Source organism: Mya arenaria, chromosome 13 (assembly GCF_026914265.1).
Source record: "Mya arenaria isolate MELC-2E11 chromosome 13, ASM2691426v1".
Taxonomy (NCBI): Eukaryota; Metazoa; Mollusca; class Bivalvia; order Myida; family Myidae; genus Mya; species Mya arenaria.
This window is the reverse complement of record NC_069134.1, coordinates 8,362,236-8,386,337: the sequence shown is the minus strand read 5'-3', so window position 1 is coordinate 8,386,337 and position 24,102 is coordinate 8,362,236. Positions and strand designations below refer to the sequence as shown.

At 35.2% G+C, this 24,102-nt stretch overlaps 1 protein-coding gene across 1 annotated transcript in view; it reads right to left on the bottom strand.

The window, feature by feature from the left end:
* Positions 1-1,578: 1,578 nt before the first annotated feature.
* Positions 1,579-24,102, bottom strand: part of LOC128213850 (peroxidasin homolog) — a 47,309-nt gene continuing 24,785 nt past the window's right edge. The window contains exons 10-15 of the mRNA XM_052919914.1: positions 6,256-6,433; positions 5,952-6,050; positions 5,476-5,730; positions 2,983-3,232; positions 2,572-2,742; positions 1,579-2,328 (exon numbers count right to left, since the gene is read on the bottom strand). Coding sequence (XP_052775874.1) covers positions 1,725-2,328; positions 2,572-2,742; positions 2,983-3,232; positions 5,476-5,730; positions 5,952-6,050; positions 6,256-6,433 — 1,557 coding nt within the window. The 3' untranslated portion in view covers positions 1,579-1,724. The remainder of the gene's footprint in view (positions 2,329-2,571; positions 2,743-2,982; positions 3,233-5,475; positions 5,731-5,951; positions 6,051-6,255; positions 6,434-24,102) is intronic.

The window sequence follows — 24,102 nt, the reverse complement described above, 5'->3', positions numbered from 1 at the left end:
ATTGGTAAAACGTGAAATAAAAGAAAAAGTATATCGGTTTATTCCATTCATTTTTAAAACCAAGCGTTAAACCCTAAATCTGGTTATTGGCAACCGGGGATTTTTTTTAATTTTCTGTTCATTAATTTAACGTCGATCGATATTGACGAATGCACCAACAAATAATTTCATATAGAGTATAGTTTAGTCCGACTTCCGTTTTATGGATACCAGCTCAGTTTGTGTTATCGTACCCTCATAAACTGAAATAGTTTAGAATTTCATCCAAAGCTTACGTGACTTAACTCGTAACTAAATCATTTAACCTTAAGTTTATAATTGTAATGGTAATGGTACCTGGGATTATTATGCCCGAAAGGGTAGCATATAGTTATCTAAACTTCTGTCCATCCACCCGCCCGTCCCCACGGTTTCCAAGGTCAGTTTTGTGATTTTGATGTCAGTTGGTCAAAGGTCAATGTCACCTTACGATTATCTTCAGTTGAAAATCGGTTACCATTCAATATATGAAGAACACCTAGGCTCAGGGATCTTAAACGTACTAGGTAGGAAGGTTCTCGATGGCCATCATATGGACTCTATTGATTTGTAGGTCATTGGGTCCAAGGTCAAGGTCGGGGTGAACTTCAGTTGAACATCTAATTACAGTCAATACCTAAAGAATGGGTAGGCCCAGGGACCTCGAATCTGGTATTATCATCGGCTATGGCCAGCAGATGATTAAAATGAGAAAATATGTCAGTGAATCAAAGGTCAAGATGGTTATGACCTTAATCTGAAAATCGATTTCCGATTTGGGTCATCTTTTCAACGGTCGGACGACAACATATCGTAATATCAAGAATGTCTGTTTAATATTTATTAAGTGTCACAACTTAAATTGATAGTTTTTATTCCAAATATATATTCACTTAGCTTAAACTGGCCAGAAAAGCATTCATTTTTGAAACAGAGGGTATGTTTACTTAAATATAATAATTCGAAGAAGCGATCCTATGATATGTGCGTTGATAAGATTACCCCAATGTCTAATGAACGCTATGGCCCAAGGACCTTAAACTTTGTTGGCAGGTTGTTATAACCAGCAGATGAACCTTATTTCTGTTGAGGTCAGTAGGTCAAAAGTCAAGAACGTAGCGACCGTAAGCGGAAAATACACAGTTTCATATCAATAATTGAAAATAGAGACCTCTATCTTGTGGGGATTTGGGATTTGGCTTCATGTGAGTGGACACAAGGCCCGATCTGTCCAACAATGTATATCGGTGATGCCTTAAAATCGACAAAGGGGACCACTGCAACCTATGCTAGAGCCTAGACTAGGCAGTGCCCTAGGTCATGTCATAAGTCACAGGTCTGCGTTTTATAACTTATAAACAACATCATTAAGTTAACGGAAGACTCAGCCAGGTCACTAGTAGGCCAGTACTAGTGACGTCTAGACAAAAAAAACGTATAAAAGTGTACGCTCTAACTCCAAAGCTGCTTATGCGTTGTTAAAAATATATTTCTTCTGTATTTATATTATGCGAATAATTAAAAAACCCACTTGTCCAGTATATTAGATGAACCGCTGAGTTGATCAAGAAGGTCAATTTTATTCAAAATCAATACATACACAATACATTAAAATTGATGAATGTCAAAGAATTTTACAGGACATATATATATATATATATAAATATATATATTTTAAAAATGCCGAAAACCTCTCATGGCTGTCGTCATAAGTGATCCGTCAATAGCGGAAATCCTTCCCCCGACAGCCGTGACACCTCTGCGCTTACCATGGCTACATCTGGGGGACCAGCGTTGCCCCGTCGAAAACCAGGCCGACGGATACCGCACGTTTCTATTTGGATTTCAAACTGACGTGGACATGATTTGCCGCACTCGTTTGGCAGAGGATTGTTACAAATCCGATACCTGATCCGCCATGTCCCAAAACAGCGCGTTCGCTCCCAGGCCGAGTAGCCGCCGTTTACAGGGACACAGCCGGTCGCCCGCCAGGGATTTAGGTCTAAGTGCGGAATGTTATTGCAGTTGACAAGAGTGTTTCCTCGCCGGATGCTTTTCAATGCAGACGGCTGTATGGTACCAATGTCTGTATTAGCACAAAAGAGGGAAGCGAGCGTAACCTTCCTAATTTCCTGCAGCTGGTTCCCTGAGAATGCGGTGTCGCCGCTGTTTTCATAGTAGAATCTGTCTCCATTCTTTAGTGATTTAAACTGGCGTCCAATGAGGCAGGCAAAGGTCGGGCCAACCTTTCCCCCGTTGACGGGGATTTCAGACACGCCACCGGGAAACAGATCAATGTCCTCTGGTGACCTGTAATTGATATTCTTGAGACTTGATAAACAAGCAATAAGAAAGCTGTCAGTCGGTATTCATGAGCGTTTTAATGTCATTAACCAAAAAATTGAAAGAAAAATAATTGTCAGGTTGTTGTGGCAAACGGTATTTTGGAATATCCATGTATGATGTATTTGTTATGATTTAAGAGTTCAGAAGAAGCCTAAATTGTATTTAAAAAACCACCGCAAAGGAACATGTTATCAATCGTTTGTTTACCTGTAGATATCGTTGAGCTTTCGCTGTACAATCCGTGTGTGAGAGAATTGGCCGTGAAGTTCACAGAGGCGACGATAAGCCTGGTAGCCAGGGATGGCATAGTCCCGCCCCCGTTGGATATTTGTTGCAGCGAGGTCCCCGCCGAAACCTCTTTCCCGCTCAAACAGGTGACTGTAAACAGGGACAAGGGTTTTGATTACGATTGGCTTATTGTTGTGTTTGTTTGTTTGCATACAAATGAGATCCTCATAAAACGTGCATGCCCGTGTACATGTATGCTGCCACAAAAAAGTATTAAGCGCAAGACTGATATCAATATATTCTAATTACCACCTGTCTGTACTTTTACATTGTGTTTGGTAAAGATGTATTATGATAATAAATGCTGTATAACAGTTGAAATATACTGACTTTGTTATCTGTTCAGTGAGCGATTTGTCCACCTTTTCCACCGGTGAACGTGTGAGGCCCCGACAAATGTCCCCGACACCCCGCGTATAGACGAGGTCGGGCTTCAGGAACTCGTCTTTGAGGAGGCGATCGGACACCTTGATGGCGCCATTGTGGGCAAGCACTCTCTGCCAGATGAGGCTGTGGCCAAACCGGTAGGCCGCCGTCGCAAATGCGCTCCGTACCATTGGCTGCTCGCTCGCGTCGTAGCCTTGAATATGTTTTTCAGCAATACAATATGTTTGCGTGTTCTGACAATTTGAAAATAAACCTTGATATGTCTATGTTACATAATTTAGTTATATTATACATAATTATGGTATATTGCCTTGCTATTGTCGGTCGGTCTGTCGGTCCGTCGGTCCGTCGGTAGACCAAAGCTTGTCCGAGTGATAACTCAACAATTCCTGCACATATGGTCACGAAACTTCACATAAGATAGGGCCTGACTAGTAGATAACCCTATTGATTTTAGAGGCCATCGTGTCAAAGGTCAAGGTCACAGTGACCTTAAATGGTAAAAGGATTTTTTAATCCCCCACCACGGAGTGGGGAGGGGATTATAGGAATGCATTTCGTCCGTCTGTCAGTATGTCCGTCCGTCCGTCTGTCCGTCTGGCTGTAACATTTCGTGTCCGCGCCATAACTTACTTATGCATTGATGGATAACCATATTACTAGGTACAAATGTTTTCCTTTTGAGATAATGTGCAGTGTCCTTGACCCGGGCTCATACCTCAAAGGTCAAGGTCACATATGACATTTAAAGGTCATAGTACACATGCTTGTGTCCGGGCTTTTCACATTAAGCAGTTTAGGTATGTCAATTCTTACTAGCAGTTTAGGTATGTCAAATCTTACTGGATTTATTGACCTTATAAATTTCATGTTCTTTTAGCAACAGTTACTGAATTTATCGAAGAACTCAAACTAATTGCAATTTGTTCCAGTATTCCATCATTAAGTTTTAGGTCCATATTATGACAATGCTAAATAGAGGATAAGATATAAATGTTAATTGAAAGTGTTTAACAAGTTGCACAGATTGATATTTAGCGCACTCTACCAAGCATTATCATTATGTGCAACAAGCTTAATATTTAAAAAAAACAATGGACACAAATGTGATAATATATTTATAACATGTGTTTTCTCTTCAAAAGCAGTAAAACAATGTTATGACGTCACCACAATATATATGTATCACTTTATCGAAAATACTTAAGACTTACTATTTCATCGATATTATAAATCAAAGACTCATTTTCCTTCCTATGTTTAGCCAAAATAACCTTGACCCTGATCTTACCTACACTACACACAATATAAAAAAACTTTAACAAATATCCTTTTATAATATGTTCAAATAAATATCCAAGAATATTTAGATTACCGATCAAACAACTTGTATTTCCTATATTCCCACTCTTGACCAGTGGTTGTGTACAATTTTGGTCAGATTCAACGTACCAGTCAGGTTGCGAGAAAAACAAAATATATAAAAAACAACGGCGGGGGATGTAGCCGTTCTTTGGACTGCCTTGTAACGCTTGTCCGAGTGATTTATTAACAATGCCTAGACCTATGGTCATCAAACTTGACATGGAGGCTGGGCCTGACCAGTAGATGACCCATATTGATTTTGGGGATCATCGGGCAAAAGGTCAAGCTATTATTAGCCTTGAATGATTTAAGGTTGTCCGAGTGTTAACTCGCAAATGCCTGCACCCATGGCCCTCAAAGTTGACTTGGAGGCTGGGCCAGGCCAGTAGATGACCCTATTTATTTTGGGGGTCATCGGGTCTGAGGTCAAGGTCACAATGACCTTGAGGCAACTCCACAATACCCTGGACTTATTGTCATCAAACTTGACATGAAGATTGGGTCTGACTAGTAGATGACCCGTGTTGATTTTGGATATCATCGGTCAAAGGTCAAGGTCACAGTGACCTTTAGCACGAAAAAGTTAACAAAGCTATTCCCAGTGATAACTCAACAAAGCCTGGACCTATGATCAATCTTGACATGAAGGCTAGGACTGACCAGTAGATGAAACCTATTGATTTGAGAAGTCATCGGGTCAAAGGTCAATGTCACAGTGATCTTGAATGCGAAAATGTTATTTTAGTGATTACTCGACAATGCCTTCACCCATGGCCCTCAAACGTGACTTGGGGGTTGGACCTGAGATGTAGATGGTCCCTTTTAATTTAACGGGTCATTGGGTCAAAGGTCAAGGTCACAGTGACCTTTAACGCAGAAGGTTGTATGTGTGATAACTTGACACTGCCTGCACCCATGGCCCTCAAACTTGACTTGGAGGACCATGCAAATTTCATTCAATGTCCAAATAATCATGACAACATGGCGCCAAGGGGGGCATACTGTTTGACAAACATCTCTTGTTACATTTGAAAAAAAAAAAACATGTTCAAAGATGATCAGCTTACTTACCATTAAAATAACCGTTTGAAAGTGGCTTCAATCCGTATTTTGTCATAACTCTGCGCCCCAGTATTGCCGGAAGAAACTCGTTGTATGTGATGTGCTGGAGCTCGGCGCCCAAGATTCTGCGTGCCTCCTGGAAGAGTCGCTCGTCGTCCCAGGTTGGATTGAGGAGCGCGAGGCCGCGCGCAAGGCGGTTGTGTTCCCGCACCCAGACCGTGTGCATAGACATCAGCATCGGCTGCTGGTTCACACGGACGTCCCCTGTGTGGAAAGGAACTCAGAACGACTTTAGATTGTCTACTATTGATTTGAGTGGGGATTTCTTCATTAGTATTGATGAATTTTACTAAATGATAGTAAATGTGTTTATCTTATCCACATACCAATATATTTTATCCTTTCAATCTTACTAACTACTATACTACTGAATTTCTTAAGATTAGATATTGTTATCGCTCCTGTGGATTGAATACTGCTCGTACCAGCCTTGAAGCACGGCCTTGTCGAGGTGGTCAGAATACAGCCAGTTCCGGTCGTAGGCGCAGTCGGTAACAGGTTGTTGGAGCTCGTCTTAAGAAGACCTGCGAACACAATAAATAGTTTTAAAGTTTTAAAGATATTTGTATACTATATTTTGTATCATAGGTGACAAACGTTTTGAGACTTTTATCATTCCTCGCAAACAAATCTTACATACTTTATAACTGTGCACTTCACGCCCATGGGAAGTTACGGGGGCTTATGTGAAAGTTAGGGCCATTGGACACTTCAGAAATAAGTACCCACCTCCAGTGAGAGTGCGGAGGTCACGGATCTCGTCGTCCGAGGAGCCATAGATGGCCGAGCCATCAAGGTAGTGGGTGATCTGGTTCAACTGCTGACGGACACCTGAAACATACAAGAACGGAAAGCCTAGTTGACCTACAATCACGTTAACGCGTCCGAGTAATAATGAGCTTATTCCCTATTCAACATGGACTTCTTTGTACGATTTTGTTGATTCATTAGACTACTCTCTTTCTTTTTAATTTCTTTAAATTGATACATTTTAGCAGTTTTTCGCAACATGACTAGTATGCAATATTGGGTTTATATTGCATACTTCTTACAACGTAAGTTAACCTCACTGGTCAGTGGTTAATTAGATAACCACGAATAAAAGGGCCAAGAATAAACCATAAACTTACCAATATACTGAATAAACAGTTTTCAGTGTGTATGCGAGTTTAAACATACAAAAATCGACACCGGTGTCGTTATTTCTCTCAAGTTTAGAAATGAACAAACGCGTTATTAGAAAATGACTTGTGTGAAGATTCATGGTAAAAACTGAAAGCAACTATTGCGCATGGCGATATTAATGAAAAATATTGAATGCAGATGTTACTTTGTTCTTCACAGACAAGTGATGAACACGCTTCATATGATTGTGCAATTGTGGTTTAAATTCAGAGGTAAGGTAGGTGTAAGCAGATCTAAATTACTGAAAAAATACATGTGCGAAAAGCGAAACCGTTGTAGTGATTTTCATACAAGTTTAATTGACATTGTAATATCAAGTGTACTGTACCAGTCATTAATAAAAACTTTTATTGAAATTGAATTGATAAACATTCATTTGACTTTGTTATGTTTTAATGCTTGTATTTTGAAACTTCGGTGTTTTATTTATTAAAGAAATTAATATGATTCATTTTCCGAATTATAATGCTAAAAAAAACATAATTTAAAAAAATAAATAAAGATTACATGCCACAGTCTTGTTTTAGAATTTTGATTTCTGAAATAGTGGGTATCGGAAGACTAATACGCTTCTTCTTCTTTGCTATTAAAACCATTTATTCATTATAAAAACATTTATTTTATGCTACGAAAGTGGAGCAGTCAAAATGTCTACACTTAATTAATAAAATGGATGAGATTGCAAGAAAAACTAAAATATTACTAGAATACATATAACACATCTCAAGCAATGAAATAGTACCTGTTACAGAGACGGATGGTAATCAGCAGAAAGTAGAAATAGTTGATAATTATTTTTGCGAGAAAAATAAAATATCGATATTGATAACTTTATTCAGGGCAGACATGAACATTGTTGTATTTGTTATCTTTCTTAATCATAGTACAAGACGCGAAAGACGACAGAAGTTCCCATTATATATTTTTGGGGATCTCCATCGAAAAGGAAATCAGGCAGCATCTGTGTGGAACATAATATTCATTAATCTCTTTACAATTCTGCAATTCAAGGAACAATTTTATTTTATAAATTTAGACAAACCAACAAAGTTGGTTAAAAGAACTTTTAATGGAAAAATATAATATAATGCGGTTATTCAATTCAAGGAAAAACAACAGACAGCAACATGTACACTAAATATTTTATACACGAAAAATCTTGACATGCATAATAATAATAATAATAAAGTCTTGGGGATCCTAAGAAACAATATGATTGTGTTAACAAACGCTATGTGTTAAAGCAAATTTGCAAAACACAAGAAGATTATGACATTGGAATGTTGCCAGATATGATTGCGACTTAAAGAGTGATACTTTTATTCAAAATCAAGACATATGTATAACAAACATCAATTTTGAATGATAAGCCTTTAAAATCTAAAGTAATGCATTGATGGAAAATTTCAATTACTGGTAACAAGGTTGTATCGTTTTGGGTTAAAATATACAACAAGGCAAGCAACGCAAGTAACGCCAACAGGAAATATAATTATGAAAGAGTTATCAAAGTAAGGGTGAACTATTGGAAACTGTCCATTATGCCAGAGAAAGAACAGTCCGAGGCACCCAGTTACAGATGTTACCATTACTTCCTAAAAACGGATGAAGCTCACCTGGATATTAGTACTGTGGACCAGGCAATACATTGGATAGTGGACAAGCAATTAATGAATAATATGTCATATGTGAACAACACGACCATTGTTATGATGATGACCGAAATAATAAATCGTTGTGTGATAAAACAATGTTACAGAAATTAAAAACAAGTAAGTCAAAATTATTCGGAGTAAAGGTTGCAAAGAATTTAGTGAAAATGAATGAAAAAACGGGATAAGGACTCTAGCTACGTAGATTTTTGTAACGAAATAGATTTTGTTTTGAGTCCAAGTGGTCTGACACATGAGCAGAAGAATTGCACAAACCAATTAACAGAAAGTTTCGAAGAAGGCGTGTTATGGTTAGTGGTATTGATAAAATATGGTAAGTAATGTGGTATAATTTTACTTCACATAACACCAATAATCACAAAGACGCTTTACAAGATATGGTTCGGCATTACAATAAGACAAGACATATTGGTGTTTAAATTTCACCAATACAAGTAAACAAGTTAGAAAATAAAGGAGGAGGTTACTTTAATCTATATTTCAATTTACATAATAAAGTAAAACCATTAAAGTTCAAAATAAAGTTCGAAGTCCAACATGTTTATTAAAAGGAGGTGGTTATTATGATTTGGGTTGTCAGTGTTATTAAACAGGTGTTCATCTTTAAACAAATCCTCATATGCATCTTTTGTTTTTATCAAATAACAAAGAGATCCAGTGTCTGTAAAAAAGTATGATTAGATTCTCTTTACCATTTTTCTATAAAATGTAACAATAATGGATATCGTACATTAAGTACTTACTTAACTCAAGAATAGCCATTCCAACATAGAGGAATTAGAAGTAACTGTTCTTTATTTATTTTTATTGCAAATAGATTGTCGTTAAACATTTTTCTGCTAGATTGTCGTTAAACATTTTAGCAGAAAAACCTGGATTTTCTTCTCTCAATACCGATGAAACTTATTGGATATAAGGCTATTATCTTAAATAACACAATAAAAGTATATTATCATTATTAATAAACAGTGGAACTAAACAGGTTCATCCGTAAGGGCTAGACAAATTGATGTATCAAATACACCGAGCGAATTTACAAACTGTATTGGATAGGACCAGTTGTTTTGAATGAAAATAAACAGTATTCCATTGGACTAGATAAAATTCGAGTTATCACTCGGACAACCTTTTTACCATGAATTTTATTAAAGTATATTTACATTTAATAAAGGGAAGGCCGATGTTATTGAACTCTTTAATTGACCCTTTAAAAGAGAAAAAGAAAAAGACAATATTTACTGCACATAACACCATTATCGCATAGACGCTTTACAAGATATGGTTCAGCATAACAATAGGACAAGACATAGTGGTATTTAAATGCCACCAAAGGAAGTAACAAGTTAGAAAATAAAGGAGAAGTTAACTTAATCTAAATTCTAATTTGCATAAAAAAATAAAGAATGAAACATTAAAGTACAAAATAGGAGATAAAGTTGCATAAGTAAACACAAACACCACTTTGAAAAAGTTATTACACCAAATTGGACCGAAGGAATATTGTGAAGATAAAAATATTAAGGAAAGACACAATTACTTATCAATTAAAATAGTTTTGAAAATCTATTTTGGGTTCCTTTTTGGACGAGAGCTTATCCACGCAAAAACAATATGTTGTCAGAATCGAAAAGGTCATCAGAAAAGATAACAGAAAAGAAAAAAAGCTCTTGTAAAATAGTGAGGTTATTCCCATGACTTAATTCCTGGGTGTACACTCGAGGGATAATTGAATAGTGTCCATAAGTATTGAATTTATCCATTATCTTAAATAAATCTCCTTATATCAAAAAAGATTAAACTAGTCTCTTGTAATAGTGTAGCTTTTAAAATTGTGTTGTGTGATCTTATGGTATAATTCTAGTTTCTTTGATAATGTTTTGAATAGGTTTCTTTGTAATCTTCAAAAGTTATATTATACGTTACAACTGGTTATCCTGACGCATATGTCATTTAGTGTGTAGGAATACATCTTTGACCGAAGTCCAACATGCTTTTAATAGCAGTGTATTTTTTGATTGGGGTTTTCACTGTTATTCAAACAGGTGTTTATCTTTAAACAAATCCTCACATGCACTGTTGTTTTTATTAAATAACGAAAGAGAGCCAGTGTCAGTAGGATTACATTCTCTTACCGTTTTTCTTCAAAATGTATTGTAATGAAAATCGTACATTAGGTCCTTACAAAATTCAAGAATAGCCTTAAAACATAGCAATGACAAACTAGAAGTAACTGATCTTAAATTGTATCATGCTTATAGATGTCGTTAAACATTTTAGCAGAAAAAAAATGTTTTCTAACTTACAAGCTTTTCAAGTATTTTCATCATGTGTAAGAGAAAAACATACTCTTCAACAAAGAATTTTCATTGTTCTTCCAAACATACTGGGTCATCAATTTAAAGAAATCTTTTTAAAATGCATTTTTGACGTTAGGTGTTTTTGTGTATTAAATACAAGATTCGTTTAGCCCATACCTTTAATCAAATTATATAATAACTGTGTAAGTTTTATTTCATTCAAAACTACGAAATAAATAAGGGATCTGTTTTAAAGTGCATACCTTTCTATATGAAAAAAATGGGATTGGTTTTGTTATGTTATAGCCTGCTGACTGAAATGCACTTTTAAGTTCTGCCGGTAAGGGAAGAGCCATTCATCTTTTACAAAGGACTTTTCAGGTGCTAGTTGATAAACAAATGAATGCCATCAATCTCCTTTGGGTATCCAGGATCACAATCAATAATAAACGCTTGTTTAATACAGTTGAACACCTTAAATCCGAAGTCGTAAGGACCCAAAAATACTTCGGATTACCCCCCGGCGGTTTCGGAATAACAATTGTCCGCAAATGACAGCGTTCGCGAATGAAAGATGACGTGAAATACTAAGTCGTGAAGATTGGCAATGTGGGTTACACGTTACCAATACGATACACTCGGTTGAGTTATCTTTCGTATAGAAAACATATTTGTTGATTTAGTCTTTAATAATTGACAAATAATTCGTAATTATACTGCTTATTAAAACAAACAGGAGTAAAATCGGGACGAAAAATAATTTCGCAATAGCGATAATTTCGGATATAAACAGTGTATCATCTTCGTTCTAATTATAATTACTTATGTTCTATTATTGCTTTTGAATATCTGTACGAGATGTAACCTTTGCCGCCGCGTAGTCTTTAACAATAATAAATTGCATACAATATTAATAATTAATTCTTGTCTGTTTTTGGTCATTTTCAGTCATGCATCCGATGAGAGACCATGAGAACTAAAGTAATGAATGGATCTAATTTGTTGTAAATCTGCTTATAAAAGAACATCTGTTTTTAAGTAAATGTCAAATAATCTTATATTGTTTTAGAGCCAAATTACTTCCAGATTGGTGCATGTTTGTAGTCATCATTAGATGTATCCTCATTTTTATTTGAAAATAAAAATACTTTTTGGTGGTAAAGAGGTATCAACGAACCTCCCAAAATCGTTCATATCATCATACGTGAAACTCCTTTTCTTTATATTAATTCAAGTTATTTTGAAAGCATGTTTTGTAAAAACTACGTGCATCCAAAACGTAAATGTGAACTTCATTTGCAGGTGATTAAATTAAGTAATTGTTAATTGTCAATTGTTGTTTGAAATTTTGAATAACATTATTTGTCTTCGAACCTTTTTAATTGTTACTAATCCATATTTTTCTGATTTAAATTACTTTTACAATTTTCTTATTCTAACTTTATTATCTGATTTGTTTAATATGCAGGATATATACAACAATGATTCAAACGTATTGCAGCTTTTGAGATACTGAATTTACCACTGTATAGAAATGTTGTCGACCAAAAATGTGAATTACTATGGTAATATGCTTATAGAAATATGCAAAATAAATAATTTGTTTTTGCTAAAAGATTGTATTGAATCTGATATTTGTAATCCAAAGTTTTCTTGTCGGGTAATGTAGTACAGTTGATTATGTATATCAAGTTGAAGTTCTAATGTTTTTGAGAATATCACTATACTTAAAGTATTCATGATTTGAGACATAAAACAAACTTAAAATCCCTTAATTATGGATAAAGCATAAAAACATGTTTTTTTTATAAAATAATATTAATACAGTTGTAATGAAATTCTAAACAGAATTAAAATAATAGATTCTTATTAATTAATTTTTCTCTGAAAAATATGATTATATTGCTTTGTACTATATATAATGTCTTTAGTACCAGTTGGTTTCTTTTGTAGAGTGCATAGGAAAGCGAAACCACAATAATATCAAACACACACAAATTCCCCTGGTTAATAGTAAAGCCACAAGGGTAATAAACATTATCACATAAGGCAAAAAAAGCTTATATTAAGTATAAAAGTATATATTTAAAGAATGCGACAAAACAAATAAGTAAGCAATTAAAGAATACGATCCCTGTAGCTTGAATAAAATTTACCAAATATAATAATCAGTTAAGAGCTATCAAAAAGTTCTGACCCAATTTTTTGGAAAATCTTAACTCTGATTTTACAAGAAAAAAAAACAAACACAATTTCATCACAGATGACTTGTCATTTTTACAAGAAGGTAATGAGATTCCCAAATTCAAATGATTATAATTTGCATGTGAAAGAAGCATGCAAGCAAATGAAGGTATTGAAGATAAAGCGGTTTAATCAGTAAAAACAAATAAAGCATCGGGTGATGATAGTATCCTTAATAAACACATCAAATCAACTAAACACAGTTTGCTTCTTGTCTAATGTTTCCTGTTTAATGTCATTCGAATATAAGGTTAATTCCAGTTGAACGGAATGTATCATTAAACCAATTTATAAAAAATAAAGGTGATCATAAAAAACCATTAAAACTATAGAACGATTATCTCTTTGAACTTGCTCAGGCAAACGTTTTACATGCGTTTTAAATTATTACTTAACACCTATGCAGGAAAACTAACCTTATAATTGTGAACCAAGCAGGTTTTCGTAAAAAAATAAGATATAAATGGATCTTGTTCATACTTATAGTTAATATGTACAAGAACATACAATCCAAAGTATGACTTCAGAAGGTGTTTCTCAAACCTTTGAATGTTTTATCAGGGGATAGGCAAGGAGACAATGTATCTCTTTTCGTATTTCTATGGTTTTAATCATGTTGATCATATCTTGATCAAAATGATTCAACGTGTGAATAAAGATGTACAATGGATGTCTTAACCTTAAATTATTCATGCATATGAATATCTTGGATTATAGTTTACTAACGTGGATTAAATTGTTAAGACAAAAAATCCTAACTGACCAGGCTTCAAAGGCTATGTTTGCGCTGTTAAAGAAATCAAAGATTATTTCATACCGTAGATATTCAAATTGATATTTTGTTAAAGGCATTTTTTTCGTCTGAGTTTACTTTACGGTGGTGAAATATGGGGGTACGGTAATGTTGACATTTTAGAACGAGTTCGGCCAAAGGTTTATAAATGTATATGCGAATGATGAATGAAAATAATCGATCCACCATACAGGATATTTAGCGAACTTAATGTTTAGCGCTTGTATGTTTATACCAAAACCAGAATAATTTCATACTGAACAAGGATAATTAAAAATTAATGACAATACAACAACTACTAAGTTAAAACTCTAAACATATTAACTTCTAAATGACTGGTTTCAAAAAGTTCTGTCAGATCTGTCTTGTATTGAAAAATTAAGTCTACTTTATGTGAACTTTTCCACCAGGCATATCATATAGTAAAAGCTTTTCTAAAACAGTTACTGGTTTTTAGGCTTAACATAAAAAATAAGAGTATCTTATATAAATATATAAGAGTACAATCTCCTCAATCAAACTACAATCAGTCATTACCGTTCCCCTAGATAAAATATTTAAATATTAAATACTTTTCATATCACGAAATTATAAAATGTCATTTGAACTCGGTCTATGGCGGTATTTTAGGAAGTTGTAGCGTTTATAAAACAAAAAAGCAAAAAAAGATTTCAGAATAAAAACGACAAGGATGTTTGCATTAGTGATGTATTACAGTGAATGCACAAAACTATGAACGGACCAATACCTCAAGAAATTATAAAAGAGCTCAATAAATGAGAAGGAGCTAATATTACTTATGGTGCAGTCAAGTGGATTGTTGTGTTAGAGCTCAGAACCATGTTGATGCACGTGCGATTTGGGCGGAAGAAAGGGTCATTCGGTGGGAATTAATTGGGAAGCAACCTGGCCAAAACACAAATAAAATTGGAAAACTATTACTAAGTGAAAACCAGATCAGCATATACGTGAACAATCCCTTGAGTTAATCACTTGTTTCGATAAAAAAGTATATTTTTATCAACAGTTCATGAATCTAAATCAATACAAGTCACCTCTTTGGCTCGTGCAGCAATCCAAGTTGGCCTTTGCATGATCCTGAAAAATGGTTTACTTTAATTTACCTAACATCAATTTTGAATGCCATTTGTTTTCACCCATTATTATTTTTACGTGAGTAAATTGAAGTCATCAATCTTAACCATTTGTCCCAGAAACTCCTACATATTTTCAGAAGTTGATTATGATAACTTATGTGTAAATGATGTAAAACTGCACGCACGAGGGGATTTATTAACGTGCAAGAGGGGATAAATTATAATCTTGCGAGAGCGCCGAAATTCTACGTCATGGCTAATGAACTGGCGATCTCCATTAGCAGGTGCGTGGAGCCGGCTAGAGAATTCGACATGCTATCGTGGAAACTTCCGACTAATGAGCGCGCGTTCGGCAGTGGTCCTCCAAACACTGCTGGCGGCCGGGCTCAGACACTCCTGTGAAACGTGCAGAAGTCTAATATTATGATGTTAAAGAAACAGTTGTCAAAAATTGTATTTCTTATTTTATCATATGATCATGCATATGCCAAGAATGGTATTAAACATTGTCATACGCAACAATAATCTCTCAAAAGGCGTCTGCGATCTCCCCACAGGGGATTGGCCACGTTATTACAAGATCCATCTATCGTCCGGAACTTCACTGAACGGTCACAGTTGGGTTTTTGAAAGGACAGTGCAGGCCTTCGGCGGCGTGATCCTAGCGGCGGTTATCTGCCGACCAGCGTCTTCAGGATGAATTTTCATGCTAGAAATACGGATGTTACAAAATAATGGTTACGATCGAAAACTGTTGGTTGCGTATACAGACACACGTTGAGCCTAGATATTGCTTAATAATTTCAAGGACTTGATTCCTGCATTGCCAGTTTAAAATATAAAAGAGAATGGCACACCTACCTGCTTATAATATTTTCTGGCGATCTTAGGAAGGCCCGACCCATCCGACCGATCCCATTTGCGTAGCGGAAGTCAGCAGATGTGGCCCTGAAGAATCCTTCCGACCGGGTATTACTCGGTCTGTGCCTGCAACAGCAAATCTATATGCAGTCACCACATGGTGATGAGAAATTATTAAAATCCAGATTTTCTACGACGATTTTCTGTCAGAGACTGGTCATGCAATTATTGTGAATCCTGAAGAAACTGAATTTGCACATCATTAATGAATGATATTATTTCCACAATCTACGATGTATATAAAATGATCGGAGATGAGCGAAGTGACGTCCTATCGATTTAGAAATTAATGATACTTACTACAATCATGGATAAAAGTGGAGACGGGCTTCCAGTCAAAACTCACAGAAAGGTACGTCTGCGTGACTATCAGCACAATGCAAATATTAACATAATATGCTAGTGTATCGTGTAAATGTATTTTCTTGTTATAAATGTACATGCATTTTTATATTTTCTTTAAGGAGGCAACTATTAAATTTATTGAATTGAAATTCTACAAGCTAACAAAATACATAAATACTAGTAAATCTGATTCACATATTGTAATAGAATATACAGAATTCTTCCTTTTTCCTTATCATATCACATTGGCAACTTTTATCGCATACATGCATTTTTTGTCATGATTATATGTTGAAAATATTCTAACAACAAACGTCAAAGTGTGTTATGATTTCACCAGATAATGATCAAAACACTTGAATGTGGTTTATGCAAAATCTTCAAACTTTGAATTCAATTTGACATAATAAAAAAAACGTTTAATTAAATGTTCGGTTTAAACAATTTTTTTCAAAAGATATATTTAAAAAGGAATACACAAGGTAAGAGCATAATGAATAATAAAAGGTTGTTTACATAATAATACAGGCAAAATACGCAAGACTAGTGATATATGCATATTACAAAATAATCACAACATAATTAGAGGAAGCTTATAAGCTTATACTGTGTCTCGCTCCGTCACATTTCAAGCTGCTTGTTATGGTGTAAAAGGTTGTTCTGATTTTTATATTTTCGTTACCGTTACAATTTGATGAATAAGATGAAAGGTGAATGACAAATGAAGGAATTAGCAGAATGCGTTGGAAGTATGATAAAATCAACATAGAGAGAAAAGTCAAGAAGCAGGAAGACGGGGCAGGGCATGTACATGTCAGGTCAGTTGTAGAATCGTTTGTTCGTATTATCTAAGAGATCAAAAGGTTTAGTTTGGCGAATGTAGTGTTGAACGTGATTGATTATGTGAGTTGTCAAATCGTCCCATTTCTTGAACCAAACAGTAGTACTTGAAGTGACATAGGCATAATAGTAGACAGTTGGTTGAATAGATGATGCCTTTGTGCACGATTAAAGGGGACTGAACTTGTTTCTGTAGCTTTTCGCATAGATATTCAAGCGATTTGCGATTCAAGACGTATTAAATGATCGCATGAGGTAAATACGTTGCCATGCCTTGGTTTTGACGGGCTCATGCCATGAGCAGTTATTGGCGAGTGTTAGACGCCGAGATTTTTATGAGTAGTAACTTACGCTATTTAAAACATTATCACATAAAGATAGGTGGATGTTTGTTTTTCGAGATATTAAAAATGATTCGGTTTTCGCGGGGTTAAATGATACAAGCACTTTTCTGCCACATATGGATTTGTTCATGTTATAATTAGTTGCTGAGCGGCAGACAAAGGATCATCGACAACAATATACACGGAAAGTATCATCTGCGATAAGATGTAGGGTGATTTTATTTCCCGGACGATAAGCATTTATAAAGACAAGAAACAGTAGGGGTCCAAGAATCGAACCCTATGGAACTCCGGCAGATATTGAAACCATATCTGACATAGTACCAGACAAAAGACAACTCCCCTGTTTTCTTTCACTGAGATAATCAGTTAGCCAAAAAATTAGGAACCGGAAATACCCTTTCACGAAGCTTGAAAAGTAGACCTTCATGCCATACGCGATCAAAGGCTTAGAGATGTCACAGATATATGCACCTTAATTCTTACTCTCGTCTAGTGCAAGGCAGAAGGAGTGATAGAAAGATACACGCTCATATACAGTGGAGTCATTTGGAACACAACCTGACTGAAATGGGGTTAAGATGTCATTTTGACGGAAGAAGTAAACATGTATTTATGCAAAATACTTTCTAGAACCTCACTAAAACACTCAAAAGGGATAATGGACGATAATTACCAACAGCTTGGGATCTGATTCTTAAAAATCGCACAGACATGAGCCAGTTTCACTGGTTAGGTACTTACCAGAACGAAGAGAGTAATTATCAAGTTCGAAGGGGCATGTGAAATTTCGATGGCTATCTCCCTTAGTACAAAAGCTGTTTACAGAGTCAGTTCTGTGCTTGCCAGTGTTAGTTACTTAATGAGTCTATAACATCTTGATGGGAAATATCAAAATCTTACAGGAATGGGACATCAAGAGACAGTAGGAAGAGTGTCTGTTATATACAGTCAGAAGGCTCTGTGATTGGAAAAAGTTATTCAGAAGATTTGCTTTGTCAATGTAGTTTCGTAGACGGTGCCATCGTGGATGAGAGGGGGAATGTGCATCGAATCCGACGTAGCACTAGTAAAAATATTTAATAGTTTTCAAAAAATCAGAAGAGATAAAGTAAGTATATCCCGGAAGTTTCGAAGCAGTTTTTCATTAATGTGATGTGTTTGACATTTTTGAGATATGTGTAGCATGATTGCGAATAGTCCTGTAAGCTGCCAGTGATTTTCATAGTTTGAAACATCTGACCCTTTTGTATGTCATTGTCTCGACGGAGTTAGTTTACGAATTTCATTGTGAAACCACGGGGGTCCTGATTGCGAATTGTTATAGACTTTGACGGATACATATTTCACAAAACATCATCAGTGATTGGTAAATTGTTTAGCGTATATATTAAATATCGGTGTGAAAACATGTGTTCCTGTCAAAGGATGACACAAGCGTTCGGAGTTTGACGTAGTCCCTTGTAAAAAATTCCAACTTTTCGTTTAAATGTTGATCCGACCGTTTTGTGAATTTTAATATGCAAAAAATAGGGCAATGGTAACGAACTAACTGATCCAGAAAAGATTCGCCTACACCACTTTCAGTACAATATCTGATGATGAACTAGAATTAAGTTGAGAAGGGTTTCGACGTTTCGTAAAATGAGTAGCGTCACGGATTAATTGTGACGGATTCAATTATGCCATGATGACTCAATCTTATCTTTTATACCAGTATCAACCGCCAGTGGCATTGAGTGTGATGGATTCAAGAACATATGAAGTGAAATTAGGAGGTCTATTAAAAGTACCAAGCAAAAGACGTTTTGTTTTTATGCGTAATTCGAGCCAATGACATTCTACACGTTTACTTCTAGATCACGTCGCTCTTACACAAATATGTCAGATTTATATAGACTAAGACACTTCCATGGGGTGTAGTAGATCTATCTCTTTTAAATGGAATATGGAAGGCAGGAAATATCAACTCAGAAGTTTCAATGTAAGGCGTGAGCATGTTCAGTAAAGGCTAGGGTATAAAGTCATGTAGGTCGGCATACAAAAACGTCTTTTGCCGTTAAAGCTCTGCACATTGTAATGTACTTAACTGTACCAACAATCGCAGTAAAAAACTCAGAAGAGGTGGTTTACAGAGTGATGTAGGACGAGGATTTTCCATGAAACATCACCGAAAGAATTAGAAGCATAGACAACACAACAAAATCATTCAAAATGTGTTAATGTGTTAAAACCTTTGGTTGAACTTAAAAAATAGTAGAACAAACCGACCCTCATCCGATATGTGCCTATTTAAATAGACATTTATAATAGTGTCAACCGTGGTCATATAGCTCTATGAATGAGGGATATCTACATACTCACTGACCGTATACGGAGATATAGGGAAAAGAAAGAGGAAGTAGGAGGAAAGAATGTATGGAGGAAGTACCTGAGTAACACAACAAGTACTTGTAAATAGGGAGTTCTGCTAAATAAGTTGGGTTTGGATGCATTTAATAAATGTATTGCGCGAATGGGAAAATTCTATTACGCACTTTTATGCAGAATTAGTTACAGGAGTGTTATTATAAAATGCGAGTAGCGTCTGAAAAGCTTTATATACAGTAGTATTATAGGGTCGACATTTTCTTAAAGTATATCTCATGGATACGATGTGTTACGGGACATGACAGCATTAAATCGACTTTCTACCAATATACAGTAACAATTTTTAAAGAAGCAGCTACCAAAGAAACCTGAAATTGTGTTTTTCAGATCTAATGTTAGAACGTAAATGTTTGGATGTTGCTCGTGCAACAATATGAGAAAGGCTATTCTTGACAGATACTCCAAACTTTGTGGAACTAGTGCCGCGGGATTAGAAAAATATGTTAAGAAATATTTTTACCGGAATATTGCAGAATTTTAGTGCGAGTGAGTATGTGCTTTAATGTGTCAATAGGTGTGCACGCTTTCTCCAGACAGACGAGGATCAAAATTACGTCAGATCGGCTACATCTCATTTTATCAATAAAAAGTCTTTGCTGTCAGTGTATACGGATTAATAGATGAGATTTAATCTTTGTGTGACATTACGACTATATTAATTTATTATTAATGGGGAATATGTGATCATTTGGAACGTAAGTAATTTGATTTTTTTTAGTATGTAAGTTTTTAAGTGTTTAATCGTCCAGTGGCAAACGGTAAAGTAAGGATTGTACTTTATCGTGTGAGCGGATATTGATGCTGATGTAGCAACGATGCGAATTTATTTGTATAATTTTTATTGTTTGAATGAATTAGTATCATGGTGATAGTACGTTCATTCATGGAGAGAACAAACAGTGATTCGGTGTTAATATGAACATCACACACACACACACACACACACACACACACACACGCACACCACACACACACACACACCACACACACACACACACACACACACACACATATATGTATATATAGATAGTGCTAGCAGCTTGAAAGCATCGCAGTATGATGACAGTGTTAGCTCAATCAGGTAGTAACAATACTGAGTTTTAATTTCATGACATATTTAATCCTTATTAACATAATTATGTAAAAAATCACGACACTTATTAAAGATGCATTTTTACAACAAAGAGGAAAACCAAGACAAAGTAATTTGACAGGATCATGGAACATTAAGTGTTTAGTTGATTTAAAAAAAAAAAGCATTTATCGGAAGAAGTTAGGTCCAATAAAATATAATAGGCTATAAAATTAAATTCTTAGCTAACTTTAACATGTGACATTTAGTACCGGAACGAAACTAAAGCAATATATATATATATATATATATATAATATATATATATATATATATATATATAAATTTACAAGGCATATGTTCAAAAACATGACAAAAAAAGTTTACATGGAGAAAACAAACATTAAAACAGATAGATTTAAAAACTGAGGAGGTATAAAGAAAATTAGTAGTTTGTTCATCTTATTAAATGGTATTGAGGTTAAATTATTATACGGATATATTTAAAGTATTGGCGAAGATAAATTCAATTAAGAAGATTGTTATATTATCGAGTAAATGATCGTATATTTCAGATTAAGAAGCAGAAATTTTATATATAGTTAACCAAAAACAGTGGTTATTTATGATTCCTTAACATGCAAGAAACATTGACTATCAGTAAGTTACATTTTTGTCAAGTTTAAGCTGGTTCAGTACAAGAAAAAGGATAACACATTGATATTATATATACATACCACACATATATACACATACACACACACATAGAAATATGTGTGTGTAAAATTATTGGGTAAAGCAACAGATCAAACAGTTTAAATTGCATTATTTAAATGTTTTGTTTCATGTTCTTATGCAAAGTTTTCAATGTATATAGTCCAAGTTGAAGGCATGCAAAACGGAATCCATAAACTCCAATAAAGAACAGCTGAAAACGTTTTTATTATAACATAATAAAGAACAGCTTGAAACGTTTTGTTGAAACACGCGTTCATGGTGCACTAAAACACTTTCGGTTATGTATAAACAAATTGTTATATTGTAGTTTTGCATGAACATTTTTACATACATTTGGTATGTTTTTAATTGGATGTGTAGTATATATCCTTTGCACATATTTGGATGTTTTGACATTTGTAAAAAACAATGGACATGTAACAAAGTGGGTTTGTAGTAAAGGAAACTGTATGTGTATGTATATTGTGCCAGAACTGGACTGGATACATATTTGATTGATCAAAATATGTATAACACGATTTTTATTTAACTTTTTTTTCAAAATTATATTTAAATAATACATTTTTATATAAGGTTCCGTACCTTCATCAAATGCAGCTCTTGTCAAGTCTGTCGCTCGGCAATCCTCGCGTCCACCCGACTGCCGCTTGGATGACGGCGGCATTGAACTTTGAACGAGTCGCCTTCACACCCTGACCGGCAATCAGTCGGCATGACAACGACAGCAGTGTCAGCCATAGAATAACATTGCGAAACTGAAATAACTTCACCATAACGGTAGCTTTCGAAAATGATAATAGTTATTGCAAACGCAATATATAAACCTTCATCCTAGCTTAAAGTTTACCGCAAATTTTCGCAGATGGTTGCACAAGCAAACATTATCAAGTTATGTTTGAAAGTGCACGGATAAAAAGACATGTTTCGAGATGAATGTAACTAAGAGTTTTTAATTAGTTTTGATTTCAATGATCGGGAATAACTCAATAATGAAACAACATTCAGATTTATTAATTTTTAAAAAAATCTGCATCAGTGAGTTACGTTAACAATGAACAAGTGAATGCCATGAACTACATTGTGTTGAGAAGCCAACTTTTATGACAATGATAATTACTTTTGATATTTTTTTCCATTAAAGCGTGATTTAAACATATGAACCAGCATTATATTAAATCGTATTCACTTTAAATTTGATCACGGCAATTTAAATGTGTTTTATTTATTAAAGGCCTGAACGGTTTTTAAAAAGGCTAAGAAGCTGAGTTCTTGGCGTTTGTGGTATCGTCGGCAATCGTTAAATTGTAAAAGGGCAATATAAGTAACAGGTTATCAAGGTAATCGAAGATAATGCATTGAGCTGAAATAGAAAGAAAAACATGTATCATCCGGAAAGCAATAATAAGGGGTTATACCGCATCATAACCACCTTAATTGGGGTTGGGCAGGGTATCAAAAACTGAAGTAGCTGGACAGTTTGATTAGGGGTCAGAAGGAGATCAAACATAACCATCGTGCAAACCATTGACTTGGGGTTTTGCAGGGAATCGAACATGGAAGACATAATAAGGGGGTTAAGTAGGGGATATAAAATATCATCAAGCATCTTGATTAGCTTTGATTAAGATTGAGCGTGATATCGATGATGGGACATCTGGGGGAGGCATGAGTTGGGGCTGAGCAGGGACTCACACATCAAGTTTCTCGAGGCTTGAAAAGATGTAAAACGGGATGTGAGATGGGTACAAAAAACTATATGCATATTTAAGCAGGGAACGAAAAAAAACATCCTGGGGGCCTTGCATGGGCTGTGCAGGAAAATTTAGCGTGAAGAATATGATACTCTTTAATTTGTTGGTATGGTTACATATTGTAATTAGTCAATTAAGGGATCGAATGTTGAACATTTGGAAAATTGTGATTAGAGGTGAGACTTAGAGTGTCGGGGCATTTGGATAGCCATGGTTTGGGGGACTTAGCTTGAGACCAAGCATCTGGAAAGCTTATAATTGGCAGCTGAGCGTTTACCTATTAACACGGATCGTAGGAAAGCCTTGACTTGATTGAGCATTAAACATCTGAAAAAGGTGTAAACTGGGTTTAGCAGGGTATCAAGCACGAATCATCTGATATTAAAACAATACATGTGGGCTGAGCAGGATCTCCAGGAGTGTTAGGATTTCACTAGAAAAAAATGATTTGTGTACAAAATGGTTCAATGTCTTATACATATTTCATCAAACCTGTTACGAATCATAGCACTGAAAGACAGTTCAAGCTGTTGAAAATTTATAGCAATTAGGCTATCTCAGGTCGGCAATGTACATCCCGCATCGGATTCAAGGAGGTTATCGGTCATCGCCATTTCGAAGGACGGTCAATAAGTAGCCTCTGATAGTCCTAAATCCTTATTAAGCTAAACCCTTGCTTGCTACTAGTCCATGTTTTTTCTGTCCAAATCTTGGCTTTGGGCTCGCTAACATCTAAGCCATGTTAGTTGTTAGCGGTGGAAAATGATCATTAGCGAAAGAAAACTGTAGATGTTGCGCTTTGGCCGTGTCCGAGCATAGCTTTGATTCGAATTGATGGCTTTCATTG